We start from the raw sequence: 16,703 nt of genomic DNA on the forward strand, positions 1-16,703 counted from the left end.
GTGGCGATGTGCAGATGTGGGAACCTCCGCATGCCCCACTTGGGCAATCCTCCTTCACTCCCTCCGATACTGTATCGTACATGTGGCGCTGCTCTAAGAGTGGAAAGACCCGGCCAGGTCCTTTGGTCGCACCCTTGGCTCCGTTAGGTGACTAGAACTCCACATTTGGCATTGCCGCCTGGTTCTGCTGCAAAGGCGGTATCGAATCCAGGCGCGAGGATGGCGCAGCTTGCACGCCTGGGATGGCTCAAAAAGTGTCCGCCCAAGCCCCCGGAACGCGAGATGGTTTATAGCCAAGCCAAGTGGACGTCTGGCACGTTGGGTGTGCAGCGCAAGGAGTTGTCTGCACTAGGGTTGTCCGCATCCACAGGCGTAGCCGCCACTTCGGTGCTCTTGGCGACTTCAATGTGGATATCGCAGCTCGAGCCCCCCTGCGAATGCCATGAGAGTAGTCTCGATTATCTCGAAAAGCCGTTGGACCAGGAGTATCTTGGATTGACACAGTCCTCAAGCCATAGCGTGCCGAGCCAGTTCGTCCCCTGGGAATCTGCAAATCTTACCCTCCTCTGTTTCACTCTTTCTGCTACAGTTTGGCGGTTGATTGCAGTGTGCACCGTGTATCTTGTGGATTCATTGCACCTTTCAGTGTAAGTCGCATGTTTTACTGCAGTGGATATTTCAATTCGATGGGTGTGAATATTTATTAGAATTTAAACACCGTTATATTTATGCGTAATATTTTTACACGATATCCCGCAGTACTGAAGCATGCTTTTTTGGTTTCCTACTCAAATGATTTAGAAGGATGTTGTGTACAACCAGGTACCTGTTCGATTAAATGGAGTAGAATTGTCGCTGTCCCAACCGTTCCAACCACACTGTTTCCTGATGAGTCACTTCTGTTTTGACCGTCAATAAATACTCTACTCTTGAGTAAAAGAGTCACCATATCCATGTAGAAAGATCTTTAGAGATCGATCCCTAACAGTACGTGGAATGCATTTAAACCAAATGCCAGTATTGTTAAATATTAACATAGTCGTACTGTGTTTTTAATTTGTAATTTGCCTTGTCGAAACCTACTCAATCCTTGCTTTTTAATTTAGCTTCTGAGTTTCTATTTATACGATTGTTTATTTGTTGATTGCTTCGGGAATGGTTATTCAATTCTCTTGGAATTAATTTTTACTCTGGAGATTTGAGCATTGAATCAGACGTGTAACACAATACTATAAAGTCACGTACTTTTAATTCAAAAGGAATGTACAACTTAAAGTTTACTCGATGTGAAGTTATAAGCCAAAATGATGAACTGTACACCGCCATCAGAAGCAGAAGCTCACCGCTGTTTACCTGGGAGATGAACAGACCTAGCTCCATCCACAAATGGTCCTCGTCCAGTTGAAACTCCTAATTAATTAGAGTGCAGTAACCAAAACGTCCAACCACTACAGAACTCACACTTCGCCGCGTGGATGCTGCCACTCTTCCCAAATGCTGCCCATCCGCAGGCATGCCTTGCGCTTTGCCGCTGGCAACACATGGCAACCCGCTGGGGCCTGGGTCGGGCGTTGGCCAGAACCAGGGCGGTCTACTTGTCAACTCATCCGACCCCTTACCTTGTGCTTTATAAGCATGGTGACTTCATAAGTTTTGTAGAATCGATTTTTTTTCCATTACTCTAATTGTTGTACAGTTCCCTCCATCCAGTTCGTGATCGCTCGAGGACTTGATTCTAATCGTGAACTTTCCTTCCTACTGAGTTCACAGGTGCTGACTGGTTCTTTTTGGTGTTCATGGTGTTCTGAGGTTTGCTTGCTGTTCTCTGGTTTTGAGCTCTGTTTTACAGGTTTTCCATTGGGAAGCAATGTAGGCTTCACCGTAGATGTTCCCTCGCTATGCAGTTTGGTCGTGTAGCTGGTCTGGATATAGTACACTTGGTCAGAGAAGACGAGTTCTCTTGTCTGCAGCATTACACTGTGATGAGATTTTGGTGACATGCTTCAGACCGGGACAGAGTAGCATTTGAGCTGTCGGCTGATTTTAGGTTGGTATTGTAACTATTTGCAGGAGGCAATTTAGTGGTAGATATGGCCACCGCAACTGAGCGTGCGACTATGGGGGCCGAGGCTGCTCGGATGGAAGGCAAAGGCTTGGGAGGCAGAGCAGCAGCTGCTGCTGCCGCAGCAGCTGATAGAAACCATCAGCCAGGAATGGGGCCGCTCAATGACGGTTTACATTACGACGGCACTCCTTTAGCCCATGATGCAACCTCCGTCGGAGACAGAGGCTTACTCGATCACCACCATCACCACGCTGGCGGGGTGTTGGGCCACACCGAGGAAGAGATGGCGCGGCTGCGAACCCGCACTCACATAACTCACGAGGGCGAAGCCTACTGCCCCAACCCCAACATAAGGGACCTCGTAAGTATCTCGTGCACAGTTTGTTTCCTCTTTGCTTAGTCTTATTTTATTTCTTCCCTATGTCCCAATACTCAATCTCCTGGTCGCAAGAAGTGGAGAGCATCGGCGAGAAAATGTCTGTCCTTACCTCAATTATCTGGTGGACTTTCAGCCAAAGGAGTTCGAGACAAGAGTACAAGTCATCCAGAGGTACCCGGAGATGAAAACAGTGGAAAAGACCGACTTCGTGAAAGAGGTCCACCACGAGGAACGCACCATAATGGTGCCAAGGTCTAGAATCGTCCACGACGAGATAGAGAGGATCGACCGGGTGCCAGTGGTGCGGCAGGTGCCCAAGACGAGGATCGAGATCGTGTACCGCGTGGTGGAAGAGCAGCGCGAGGTCACGGACATGGTCCCCGAGGTGGACTACGTAGATGTGCCTAGAATTGAACAGGTACCTCGCGTCATCACCGAGGATGTGGAGGAACGGGTTGTCGTCCCTGTGGTGAGGGAGGTCCCCGTGACCCGCATGGTGGAGGTCCCCACTGGCAACTACTGCGAGGCACCAGTCGGAGAGTTCGTCAACCCCGGAGACTTCAATCTGCTGCACCACAAGCACGGTGGCCTCCTGCACCGGACCAAGAGTTCGTCGTCTTCATCGTCGTCTTCCTCGGACGGCGAACTCCGAAGTGGCGATGTGGTGCACAACGCCGACGGCACTGTCACCAGTCCCAGAGGCCACCGGAAGAGGCATGGCTTGCTGTCTCGCATCATCCATCACTAGATTTTGCCCTTCCACCCTCCGACTAATCGATTGTTTCATCGATATTCACATTGGTTTCTCCATCATGGCGTATTCTTCTTAGTCTAGACTCTGCATATGTGAATATGTGCAGTCTCGGTTTTTTCACTTCTGGACTCACCTAGCACACAATCGAACTGGCATGGGCTTTGGTGTATAGAGCAATGTAATTTTTCGGATACTTATACAGTCATGTTGGTTTTTTCCTCCGCAGTGAAATAAACTGTGTTGGTGATTTGTAAAGCTTCATTTTGATGGTCTACCCAAATACACATCCATAAAGAATGTGCACTTTATCTATATTATTCAAAATTCATCATATTGTACATGCAACTTTAGGACAGTTGATAGCCAAATCTTGTGGTGGCATTAGTTTAATCCCAAAATAAATATAGTAAAAATTCAATCGTAAAGAATAAAAAATCCTAAATAATTCTGTGAAAATTTTGTTGTAATCTTTTAATATCCAAAGATTTCAAAAGCCATAGCAATTTCAAAACATATTCCTATGCACAAAACAAAAATTCTCAACATAAAAATTCTTATCTATATTTAGTAAATGAAATAGTTATTGTTACTATTACTATTTTTGACCCAAAATGGCCTTTACCCATGGCATTAATAGAATAGAAGTTGCAACATATAACTTAACTCTTGATATCCTACTAAGAGGTATTAAGAGTATTGTGTAGAGTAGCTATTATTTCTTAATTTAATAAACTTTTTTGAATTAGTACATCACATTATAGTACTTAAGAGTTCTATGTAATTGCAGTGTGCACTCCAGAACTTAACAAAACTTTTGCCATCCAAGATTTTTTATATCTCTTGAGTAGAGTCTCTTTGTATTTGAGATGTTTTGCCAATTTATTCCTCTTGAATTTCTAGCTAATTTGCCCATATTCTGATAAACCTTATCACATTAAAGTTCTAGTAACAAGGTCAATCAGTACTTCTTTTTCAAAATAAAATATATCCTTTTAGATCCAAATGGTCTATATACATAATCCTTATAATAGAGACCAAATCTTGCAAACAATGCTATTATTTTTAATCATTTCATTTAAAATGATATTATGAAAATATCGAAAAGTTGTACAAGTGATTAAGACTGATTAATATGTCTAAAAACAAAAACTTACATCAATAATTTTAATGTATGTTTTAATAATAAAAATTAAAAAAAATTAATTAAAAATATATAAATTAAAACTACATTTTTTAGAAAGAATTTGATTCAAAAGCATAAAAAAAATGTTTCTATTTAGTAAAAATATTATATTTTTTATAATCTAATTTTTTTAAGGTTAAAAATACCAAATGAGAAATTAAAAAAGAGTTTATTTATACTATAGAATATAAGTATATAGATAATAAAAATGATTATAATATCTCAAAAAAAAATAAAATTGTTATTTGACTTCTTAAGACTAAATAATCTTAATTTTGGATCTTATTTATGCTATAATGTTTGAGTTCTAAAGAACTTTTCTAGGCAAGACTTTGAACATCACAAATAGTTATGATAACTTATAAAAATATTTTTTAAAAAATACTTCTAAATGAAAATGAATTTTTTTTGAAATATCTTTAAAAATTTTAAAATATTACAAAAAAATTCTAAAATATAGTATTTTTTTTCAAAAAATCAAGAAAGTTTTTTAGATGTATATTTGGATATTTAAGCTATTATAGATATATCATGTGATTATTGAAACTTTTTCTTTGAAAGTAAAAAATTCAAAGAAAAAGTATTGGAAGCAACTTACAATTTGTATCAACAACATGAATCATAACAAAATTCTAAAGTGGAAATACACTCTTGTAACACTCAAAATGAGAAAGTAAATAAATCAAATATAAATATAAAATAGAAATTAGAACAACTATTATCAAATACAAAGAAATTAGAGATTCTCCAACTAAGATAAGAACACAAAAAAGAAATTAATAAGAGTGAGTGAGGCTTAGCTCTTATCTCTACACATATCATCTAATTAAGGAGCTAAATAAAAATGTTCTATAAGTCATTCAACTTGTGTTGAATTTTCAAAATATATGTCTAACTTGTAAGATGAATTTCTTATATGGCCAACTTCTACTACAAGTAGAAAATATGTCAAATATGTGACCAAATTGTAAAATAAGTTGTCAACATGTGCAATACATTGCTAAATTGTTGGCCAAGTTTTCAACCTCTCAATCATCTACAAACACTCATATAGTCAATACTACATCTATGAGACTTCTGAAAAGCTTTTCTAAAAGATTTTATCAAATTTACTTACTTTTACTTCTACCTAGCTCTACTTATCTTATTAATTACTAATATTAATATTGATGTCCATAAAAACTTAGCACTTAAGCCATAAGCATTATGGTCTCTAGAAAGCTTCTATAAGACCTATATAACTAATATGTATAGAGATAATATGAAGAATATCTTCAATCTTATTAATACATTTTTTTTATTTTTTATTTTTTATTTTTGTCTTGATTTAAGATTTTTTTTCTTTGTAATTAGCAATAGCCATTGTAGGTTTATTTATTTATTTATTATTTAATTTTTTTCTTCTTTCAATGATATGAAAGTATATTGTATTTCTAAAATATTACCTTTATTTATGTATTTGATAATAATAAATAATAGAAAATAATAAATATTTAAAAAATTGATTCTATATAAAATAATTAGAAATTAAAAAAATTAAGAAGATACTAAATAATAAAAAATATATATTATATAATTTTATTTTATTTTTTATTTTTAATTTTTATTTTTTATAATTATGTGTATGGATTCGTCATGTCAAAACTTTCTAAGATCAAAAGTTTATATTATTGGTCATATGACTAAGTAACAAAGATAATCAATTATGCTTTTTGGTTAAATTACAAATAATTAAAATTCAAATTCGAACTAACCTTAATAGAAATGTATACATTTTTTTTGTGATGTGTAATGCCAATAATGATTTGATAGAATTTTATTAGTTAAGTTTTTTTCTTGTAATTTTAAATCATCTTGCTAAATTGAGGTTCTATTAAAAATTATTAGAATATTCTTAAAGTTGGAAAATATTAATAAAATAATCTTTGAATAATATCTTTGATAAATGTTTTTAAAAAATAGTTTGACTTTTACATATTCATTAGTGAAGCAATAAATATATACAATGGATGTATAAAAGATTTGATTTTATGTCTACCTAAAGATTATTGATTTAATGATGCTATGTTATTATATTTTTTGTATAAGATTTAACATTATTCTAATTGAGAGCATATAAATAAGGTATTTGAGGTTTAACTTTAGAAATAGTCTACATAAGAGAAAAATTATGGAAAAGAATACACCAATTAGAATTCTCTTTTATTAAAAAGTTGATAATGAATCTAACTTTTGATCCTGGAGTTGGATAGCTTTGATGTTGAAGTTCAATCACAAGTTGTACTTGATTGATAAATCCTTGAAATTTGGATCTTGTACCATAAAACTTCTCGCGCAAGGCAACTCTTGATTCTCTAATACTTGAAGGATGTTCCACCTTAGGTGGAGGGACATGATTTAGTGCAGATGTTGAAGCAGCTCTAATCATCTCTATAATCTCTTTTCCTACCATTCTTGTTGATCCTTGTGGTGGTAAGCTAAGTTGATGCATCGCAAACATCAACTCCCTCAATTGTTCTTGCATTTTTGCCATTGCCCTCTCTATTTCAACAAGCTTTGCTATAATAATATTTAGAATAATATCTAATATGACTCAAGATAAGTAGAAGAAAGGACTTGAGAACAAGAAAAATTCTAAGAATAATATCAGTTTAGAAGAGGGTAATCGGCAATTCCTAATATACTTATGTCTTATGATGAAAAAGGGATAATCTACACTTAATCAAGATAAGAAAAATCTCTGATATTATAAGTGCACTTTTGTCAATCTATCAAAGACATGGACTAAAAGATGATGTATAAACCTAATGAAATCCATATTAAAGAAAGAGTAATAAAATAGAAATAAGAAAGTAGGTTGTTGTACTATAAAAGCTTACAATATATAAAAATTAGTTAAAATATATTATATGTTAATAGATCTAGATATATGTTAGAATGGTTAATAGATTAATTTAATGAGAGTGCATTTAAGAAACTTTATTTTGAGTTTTATCTTTTTTGATTATAGCATTTAAAAAAAAAAAATTGTAAGACCTAAATGTTTAGTATAAAGCCTTGAGATGAGATTAGAGCCTAAAGAAGAAAATCTTAACTAATAGGAGGCTTATTGGGAGGGATGTAAGTAAGGCATGGTTGGAGGAAGGCAAGGAATGGAAAACTTCTTTCATATTGGTCAAAGGCCAGTTCTAATGGACTTCAAGGAGGCTGCCCGAGGCCTTATCAAGGATTAGGGTTTCTTTTTCGAAAATATTCGAGCTTTGGAGGCTAGGATCAGCAAGTTCAGGATTTTGGATATAATTTGGATGAAGAACTTGTGTGATTTTGAGTTTTTGTAAAAGAGATATAGGTATTTAAAGTTAAGGTGTCAAATTTGTACCTACTGTCACTCTTTGAAGCATAACATATTCGTATAAAGAGCAATGAAAGATCGGCGACTAGAGTTGGAGAGAAAACTTTCTTTTCTATACTTTACATGTACTAATTGAAAAATTCAAAGTCTCAATGAAGGAATTATAGGGCATTGAAGACAGCACATGTAATTCAAAAGTAGTAAGTGAGTTATTTTGTTGATAGTAATGATTGGAGTCATATCTTGAGTTTCTGGACGAATTTTTGGCTCAAATTTTTCATAAGTGTGAGTTATTAAGTTAAGAAGTTATAGATCAAAGTTTCATAGTATTTAAGTACTTATTTTTTGAGACATGAAGAAATTAGCATGCGGATGTATGTAAGCTAGGATTTAAAGTTACTGTAAGGGTTTTGGTAATATCTCAAGATCCGTAATGAATTTGTAGTTGAATTTTTTTGTAGTAGTTTTTGAGAGTATATCAGTACTTCATGTAAAATTTTAGGTTATTTGGACAGTCCGATCATGAGTTATGAGGTGTTGAAGTTTGGGAAATATTTCTCATAAGGATATATAAGGTTTTAAGATACTTTATCATATATTTGGATGTTTTTTTGGTACTTGAGCTTATGTATTCATGTAATTATCCTAAAAGAGAATATATTATATATATAAACTTGGTACTTTTATATCTTAGACTTCATTGAGCAATTAGTGGCAACGAAAAGCCCAATGCTTTCTGAAGGCAAACTTTCTCTATCCTGACAACGTATATGTGATTATCATTTAAATTATTCTAAAAATTCCTTTTAGAATAAACTTGTAGAGGGAGATTCAAACACAAGGAAAGACTATTGCTTGAGCTTATATGTTGTCGAGGTAGAGAGAATTTACCTCAAGAAAGCGTTGGACTTCTAGTTGCCACTAAATGCCCAATCAAGTCTAAGATATAAAAGTATCAAGTTTATATATTATTTTTCTTTTAAGGAAATTACATCAATACATAAGCCAAGTACCAAGAAAACATCCAAATGTATAATAAAGTATCTTAAAACCTTATATATCCTTATAAAAAATATTTATTAAACTTCAATAGCTCATATCTCACGATTGGACTATCCAAATAATCTTAAATTTTACATGAATTAATAATATACTTTCAAAAACTACCAAAAAAAAATTCAACTATAAATTCCTTATGGATCTTGAGATATCACCAAAATCCTAACAACAGCTTTAAATCCTAGCTTACATACACCCGCGTGCTATTTTCATCATGTCTCACAAAATAAGTATTCAAATATCATGAAACTATGATCTATAGCTTTCTAACCTAATAACTCACACTTATAGAAAATTTGAGCCAAGAATTCGTCCAGAAACTCAAGATATGACTCCAACCATTACTATCAACAAAAATGACTTACTTACTACCTTTGAATTACATGTGCTGTCTTCAATGCCCTATAACTCCTTAATTGAAACTTTGAATTTATCATTCAATATATGTAAAATATAGCCAAGAAAGTATTCTCTTCAATTCTAATCATTGATCTTTTATTGCTCTCTATATGCATATGTTATGCTTCAAAGAGTGACAATAGGTACAAATTTGATGCCTTAACTTTGAACAGCTATATTTCCTTTACAAAAACTCGAAATCATACAAATTCTTCACCCAAATTATACCCAAAATCCTAAACTTGCTGATCTTAGCCTCCAAAACTCGAATGACTTCGAAAGAGAAACCCTAATCCTTGATAAGGCCTCAGGTAACCTCCTTGAAGACCATTGGGTATGGCCTTTGACCAATAGGAATGAAGTTTCCCATACCTTGCCTTCATCCAACCATGCCTTGCTTTCATCATTACTAATAAGCCTCCTAATAGTTTAGACTTTCATCTTTAGACTCCAACCTTTTCTTAAGTTTTATACTAAATATCTAAATCTTACATAATATAAATATTATAATCAAAATAAATACATCTTTAAATAAATTTTCTTATATCAATTCTCTTTAAATTTATTTATTAATCACTCTAGTCTACATCAAGACTTACAAACACATTATATGTTTTAATTAATTTTTACACATTATAAGCAATTATAGTATAAGAATATTAGAGTGACACAATTAACCATGATCCAAGTCACTAAAACACAAAGAAACACTATAATACTTTCTTCCAATAACAACACTCTTTTATCAATTGATAACAATAATGTACAACCCTGCACTTTCAAAAGACTGCTCAAAACACATAAATTCCATCCAATACTCGAAATAACAGACTTCACTCCAATCAATCTTGATTCACATAATTTTTGTAATCATAGACTTCCTCTGTCGAAACACACACAACTCTCAATAAACAACAATCATAATCTTCCATCCATAATCAATCTTCTAATAACTTCTTATATAATTCAATCACATAGTATTCCAATTATATAATCAATAACTCATAAATCAATCTCTGATTTATTCCACAGATTTGCTTCTCAGTAGTCAGAAACTATCCATTACTCTTCAACAACAAAAAAACAAAGAGGTAGTATCAAGCTTACCTTAGCTCATAACTATCACAGTTTGGCCCTTACAATATCTTCTTCAACTTACTTATGCTTTACTTCTAAAATTCCAGCTTCTAATTGTCATTCCTTATTTAACTATTTTTCACAACTAATTCAATCACACATCCTACTAAATTGACTATCTTACGAATGATTAATCTACTTTATAAATATCTCACAAAAACAAATTTCTACTCCTTCTATATAGCCCCACTCCTAATTGTGCAGCATACTCGTAAACATAGAATTGATACATATCTAAAAAAAACTAAACAAAACTCTATCAATTTACTATCCCTTTGGCCCACCCAATTGATCAACTACCACATTATTTTTTGTTGGTTCCACCAATTCCGATTCCAAATGTAAACTTTCATCCTCCTCCAATCCTTCCATCACTTCCTTCCTAAATTAGGCTCAAAGGTCTTCATAATTCACAAACTTGAGCCTCAAATTTCAAAATCATGACATCCCTCAATTCCAATTGGTGTTGATGCTAAATCATCCATTATGGAACTTCAAAAATTGGCTTCATCAATACTTGAGACTGACCAATATTGACTAAATCATCTACCAATTTTGTCACCTCAATGTTCAATGCCTCAATTTCAGCCCTCAACCGCTCCGTTTCACATCTGTATTGATCACTCAATACTGCTTTCTCTTGTGCCAAGAACTCTGCTTTTTTTCATTATGCTTAGAAATGATACCTGACTTTCTTCAATTCCAAATTCCATGTCTAGCAATTCTGGAACAATTCGTCCCATTAACCTTCTATAATCTTTAAGATGTATTTTTTTCTTTCTTCTAAGCTTTCTGTTTCTGTAAAAAACCTTTATTCTAATTTTAACTTGGACTCTGCATACACTTGGATGATCAGTTCTTTCTTTGTAATTCTTTAGTTCTACTCCGACATCACTTTTTTGCTTGCCTCCAATTCTTGTTTGTCACTTTCCTCTATATTCAATATTTTTACTATGCAATGTATTTGTAAAATGTACTTCAATAAAGCATTCTTAATATGTACACCTTCCAATAGTCGGCCCTCTAGAAACACCAATTGATTGTTATCTAACAAAATCAAGACTTCATTCTCCTCCTCCATTGCAAAACTAATCGAAGCCAATTCTGAAACAACTTTTGGAACTACCTCTTGTACCAATGTACGACTGAATTTTTCAATTTTGTGTACTACATCTCCTGAATTGGCAGCCAATGCCAATAAATTCCGTTCACCTTGTTAAGATACTAAAAAGGGTACATTTCTCTCCACTACTAGCATTGCTTGACTCAATGTAAATGTAATCACGACATACATATAGTTGGAATAGAGCAATGCTGTAAACTTTTCTATTTTTTACTTGACTCTCATTTTTGCATGAATACGGGTGCTACATAAGGTGTCCAATTGAACACCATCCCGTCAAGCATCTCCATCGCTATAAATATTTATCATCTTGATATGTAAGTATTGTATTGATATAATCCTAAATGCCTCAATACAAAGTGTATTCATTCTATGAGCTCTGGTGTAATTGCCTCAGATGTCCGCCAACCTTGGTACTTCTCAAACGATGATATTCCACCTTTGAAAAACGTTCTTAGGTTGAAATCTCTAAAGTCCATGGCCTCCACCGCAAGCTCTCTAATTGGAAGATACATCCTCTTTTTTAAGATCTTCTCATCAATATCGATAATATGCCCTTGTACTATGCTCCATCTATCCTCAAGGTCATAGTTTGTGATGTATTCTTCGACTAATGCCACATTAATTGATGGCAAGCTATCTGACTTTTGCAAAAATTGAAACATTTGTACATTTCAAAAATCTTCAATTCTTCTTGGCATCTAATAGATTTTGAATTTCATAGGTTCCATATTGGTAACGATTATTACAGATGGAAGTCCCAAATTACGTTAAGCTTTCACAATTTGGCTACTTTTCTCTCTATTTGTAGCTTTCTTTGCACTCTCACTTGCCATGACGCATATTCTTCGAAGCTCTAACCGTCAATGCTATTCTTCAATATTCTTGAAACATAAGAAATTATAATATAGAAAAACAACAATAAAATGCGACACCACAAAATCACCTTGAATGGGTGCCTCACTCCTATTCTTTTATCTAGTGGTGATAATGACAACATGTTATCCATACTATTTGTTTCTTCCGTTGTTCCATCTAATCTATGACTAATTACATCCCTTACTATCCTTTTAATCACTTCTAAACTTTAGTCCATCTATATGAATAAGTATAGTCCCAAGAAAAAAATTGAAATCCATCTCGGATTTTAAGTAAAATATAACCATAATCGGTGCCCTTTGTGGTGATGTGATACAACTATATAGTGAAATTATAATTAAAATTGAATTTCTAATTAATATCTAATTATCTTAATTTAATTATAATTTGAAGTATCTAAACATAGCTTTTATAAAAGCCTTTTAGATTATTTTTTTATCTTAATAATTAGTAGCTTGAAGATTAATTAATAATTTTACCATCTAGGTTATAGAGATTCTTCTACTACCTTAGAAAGATCATAAATTGATAAAATCAGGATAGAAGAAGTAAATGGTTGGTATGGTTGATACTAGAGTCAAGTTAAGGATAGATATGGGCAAAAAAATCCTTAGGATAAGTTAGATTGATATCCAGGGATCGACCATTTGTGAGACAAGGTCGAAATCAGACCTTTGGTCACTAAAACGACTGTCGAGGGTAAGTAAGGAGGTTATTTGAAGATCAAAGGTTAGAGTTTGAGAGCTAGCTTGAATTTTTTTTCAAAAACATAAGAAATATTTTGAGAAGATTTTGGAGGACTTAGCAATTGTTGTTCAAAGTTAGGGTTTGTATCAATGACATGGATTTTATATAATATAATTAGGGCTAGAAATTTTGGCTAATTCGTACAATTGGTGTAATATCTATGGTTGAAAACTTGAAATTGTTTGGATTATTAGGTGTGCTAAATGTATACAAAATTTTGTAACAATCTAACGGCGCGATTTAGAGATATCTAGTTTTTAACACAAGAGAGTTTCGGAAGGTGTCAGGTTGAGGTTGGGTAGGGTTTCTATGATATCTGAAGATGTATTAGTCGGATTAAGATGAAAATTGGCATGGTGTTGAAGGAATTGAAGATCAAGCTACGCACCAATTTTGAGAAAATGTTAACGGTTGGTAAAGAAGAAATCATTGCTGGGATTTCTCCTTCACTTTTCAAGTTGGCGGCCGAGTGACATTAATGCAATTTTTGGAGGTTTTCTCACAATTTGTTAGTTGGATTGGGCTAAAAATTCTTGAGCATATAGAAGACTTATATTAATAATTGTAAGCAAAATTCTACATCAAGTAGACAGTCGGATTGGATGTTATAGCTTGTTAAAGCTCATTGATTAAGATTGGGGCTTATAAGAAAAATCTAAATTGCTTAAATATGAAAGTAATAAGGTAATTGGGATTTATATATAGTTAAGACTACTAAAAAGAGTGTTTTTAATACTTTTGAATTAAAATTTAGATTATATTCTTTTCAATTAAAAAAAACTATTAGGGTTTCTTGAGTACTTGTGAAATACAATCTCACCTTCCACAGCTAGGTGCTCGGTGCATTCCTGAGCAAAATAACACGTAATACAACATCGTTAATACGTGTATTGAATTGATGGCCCATAAAATCTTCTAATTAGATTGATCCATTGGAAAATCCTTCAACCACTCAATACAAAATATGCCATCTTACTTGAATTTTTTTTGAAAAAGTATTAAAATGATCATCATAAAGCAAGATCAAGTCATTGGACATAAAACTCTTAGGTTGCAGTTTACTATCATAGTAATTCTTCTATCATTTCTAGGTAGCTTCTATCGTTAAAAGAACAATAGTCAAATTTTATCTAATTCTTATAATTTCTCCAACCAATCATGCACAAATTCTTTATTACTCAGTCGTTCATCCACTCCAATCCATAAACTTTGGACTTTTAGTTCAATAGGTAACAACACTTCTTGCCCATAAATCAATTTGAATGGGGTGGAATTGGTTGTCAATTTATACGCTGTATAATATGTCCGTAAAGCTGCAAATAATTTGATATTTCAATTTGTGCCCACCTCCAAAATAGTCTTAGTTAATATCTTGCATAAAATACCGTTGATTTGTTCCATTTACCCATTGGCTCTAGAATGATATGGAGTTGTTTTACTATGTTTGATTTCATAAATATCTGTCAAAGTTGCAATTATAGAATTAATGAAATGGGTTCCTTGATCACTAACTAATTCTTTAGGATATTCAAAACAAGTGATAATATTCTCGTATAAAAAAGTGGCGATAGTGTTTACATTATGAAGTCATGTTACAACAACCTCTGTCCATTTGGTTACCTAGTCCATGGCGACTAAAATATACCTCTTTTGTTCATGTCACGACACTAGTACAATTGGTCCAACAAAATCAATTCCCTATTTTTCAAATGGTACTTGGGCCAAAATTGGTACTAATAACATAGCAAAAGTGCCAATTGGTCGATAAATTCTTTGACTTAGATCATAGCGGCAAACATCTAAAAGTATTGTTGGCCACCAATATCCGGCCATTAAAGCTTTCCGAGCAGTACTATGACTAGCAAAATATCCACCACAACTATTCAAGTAGCAACCGTCCAATATCAACTGTACTTCACTTTAAAAGATACAGCGACGTAAAATGCCATCATTTCCTTGCTTATACAAAGCATCACCAATCATTGTATATGGTGTACTTTTCAAAATTAAGTATTTCTTAAGCTTCTTGTTAAATGCAGGTGGAAATGTTTGGAATGTCAATGATTAAATTATTTCACTATACTTTGATGAAATCACATCTAGAGCAAATAAATCAGCATCAGATAGTACATAAAAAAAATGTTCATTGTCCACAATATTGGACAATCGGAATAAATAGTTACTATTTGCATGGTTCTTCCCAAGTCTTATGATAATAATAAAACTAAATTCTTGTAGTAGTAATATCCATCTGGCAATACATCCACTCAACTGAGGCTTATTAATCATGTATTTTAGGGCATCATGATCCACATAAAACATGAATGGATAACCCAACAAATAATGTTGAAATTTCTGAACTGAATATATCATGCCCAAAGCTTCATGTTCAGTAGTAGTATAATTTTGTTTGACAGCCACCAATTATCGACCGACATAATATATTAGATGATCTATTCCTTTTTTCATTCTTCTGACTTAATATAGATCCAATAGTAACATTGGATACATCAACATACACATGAAATGGCTTTGTCCAACAAGGTGCCACTAATACTAGTGCAAATATCAATTTTTGCTTCAATTCTTTAAGCGCCATTGTACACTCGTTGGTCCAAACTAGACAGGTCCCATTTGATAGAGGTTTCTTTAAGAGATTAGTCAGAGGTTGATAGACGACTGCAAATGAATAAATAAATCATCAATAATAACTAACATGGTCGACAAAACCATAAACATCGACATTATCTCTAGTCTTGGCAAGTTCATTATGTACTGAACTTTATCTAGATCAGTGGCAATAACATGTCTAGAGACTATGTGCCTAAGAATTTTCTAGACAAAATACCAAATTGGCATTTATCAGAGTTCAACGATATCCCGTATATAGTACATTAATCCAAAAATTTGCCAAAGCATTTCAAATGATCATGTTTTATACTAAAAGTATAAAAGTCATCTAAAAATATCTCTATAAATATTCATAAATAATCCTAAAATATATGAGTCATCACCAGTTAAAATGTGGCTAGAACATTACATAATCAAATAGCATAATGTGATATGCAAATATTCTCTAGTCCGTAGTGAAAGTAGTCTTTAGGTGAAATTTTTTTGTAATTTTAACTTGATTTCGAGAGTTTTATTGTAGGTCTATGGATGAAATTTTGTGGGTTTATGGTTATAGTTGTTTATAATATGTGTTGTGATTTTGAGCTTGATCTAACGGTTGAATTAAGGGATATTGAGGTTTAAGTGGGTGAAGTTCTCAGAAAATAGAATTTTAGATCTAATGGGGGTTTTTAAGATTTCTTGCAATCTACTAGTTGGATTGGAGTGAAACTTATATGAGAGGATATTAAACTTGATTTTCTATGTGTATGAATATTTTGATTTCAATCAATCAATGCAAATAAGAGATATTGGCTTTAGAAGATTGACATCAAGATTGGAGAAGGAGGCCGGCCAATACCGAAGCACATTTTTAAGGTTATCATCAATTTGGTAACTTCGATCCTTTTCAACTTTTTTTGGCTTATTTTTAATTTATTTTTTTAGAAGTATGCAAAATTTGAGTTAAGATCAATGGTTTATTCATTAGTTATTGAGGTTTAAATTTGTTATAG

The 16,703-nt window shown here is 33.3% G+C and overlaps 2 protein-coding genes across 2 annotated transcripts; both read left to right on the forward strand.

Annotated features, from left to right (window-relative positions):
- Positions 1 to 990, forward strand: LOC112280787 (uncharacterized). The gene is made up of 2 exons (XM_024516620.3): positions 1 to 647; positions 823 to 990. The coding sequence occupies exons 1-2, from the start codon at positions 220 to 222 to the stop codon at positions 836 to 838; spliced, it is 444 nt and encodes a 147-aa protein (XP_024372388.1). The 5' UTR covers positions 1 to 219; the 3' UTR covers positions 839 to 990.
- Positions 991 to 1,669: 679 nt separating this feature from the next.
- On the forward strand, positions 1,670 to 3,459 carry LOC112280786 (uncharacterized). Its single transcript, XM_024516618.3, has 3 exons — positions 1,670 to 1,770; positions 2,071 to 2,426; positions 2,578 to 3,459. Exons 2-3 carry the CDS (start codon positions 2,091 to 2,093, stop codon positions 3,190 to 3,192), a joined length of 951 nt encoding a protein of 316 aa, XP_024372386.1. The 5' UTR covers positions 1,670 to 1,770; positions 2,071 to 2,090; the 3' UTR covers positions 3,193 to 3,459.
- The last annotated feature ends 13,244 nt before the right edge of the window (positions 3,460 to 16,703 follow it).

The sequence above is a fragment of the Physcomitrium patens genome, chromosome 4 (assembly GCF_059467195.1).
Source record: "Physcomitrium patens ecotype Gransden chromosome 4, ASM5946719v1, whole genome shotgun sequence".
NCBI classification, from domain to species: Eukaryota; Viridiplantae; Streptophyta; class Bryopsida; order Funariales; family Funariaceae; genus Physcomitrium; species Physcomitrium patens.

Coding starts and splice junctions, on each gene's coding strand:
- LOC112280787 (XM_024516620.3), top strand. CDS start 220: ATGGCGCAGCTTGCACGCCTGGGATGGCTCAAAAAGTGTCCGCCCAAG.
- LOC112280786 (XM_024516618.3), top strand. CDS start 2,091: ATGGCCACCGCAACTGAGCGTGCGACTATGGGGGCCGAGGCTGCTCGG. Junction 2,427..2,577: donor ACCCCAACATAAGGGACCTC/GTAAGTATCTCG, acceptor GTGGACTTTCAG/CCAAAGGAGTTCGAGACAAG.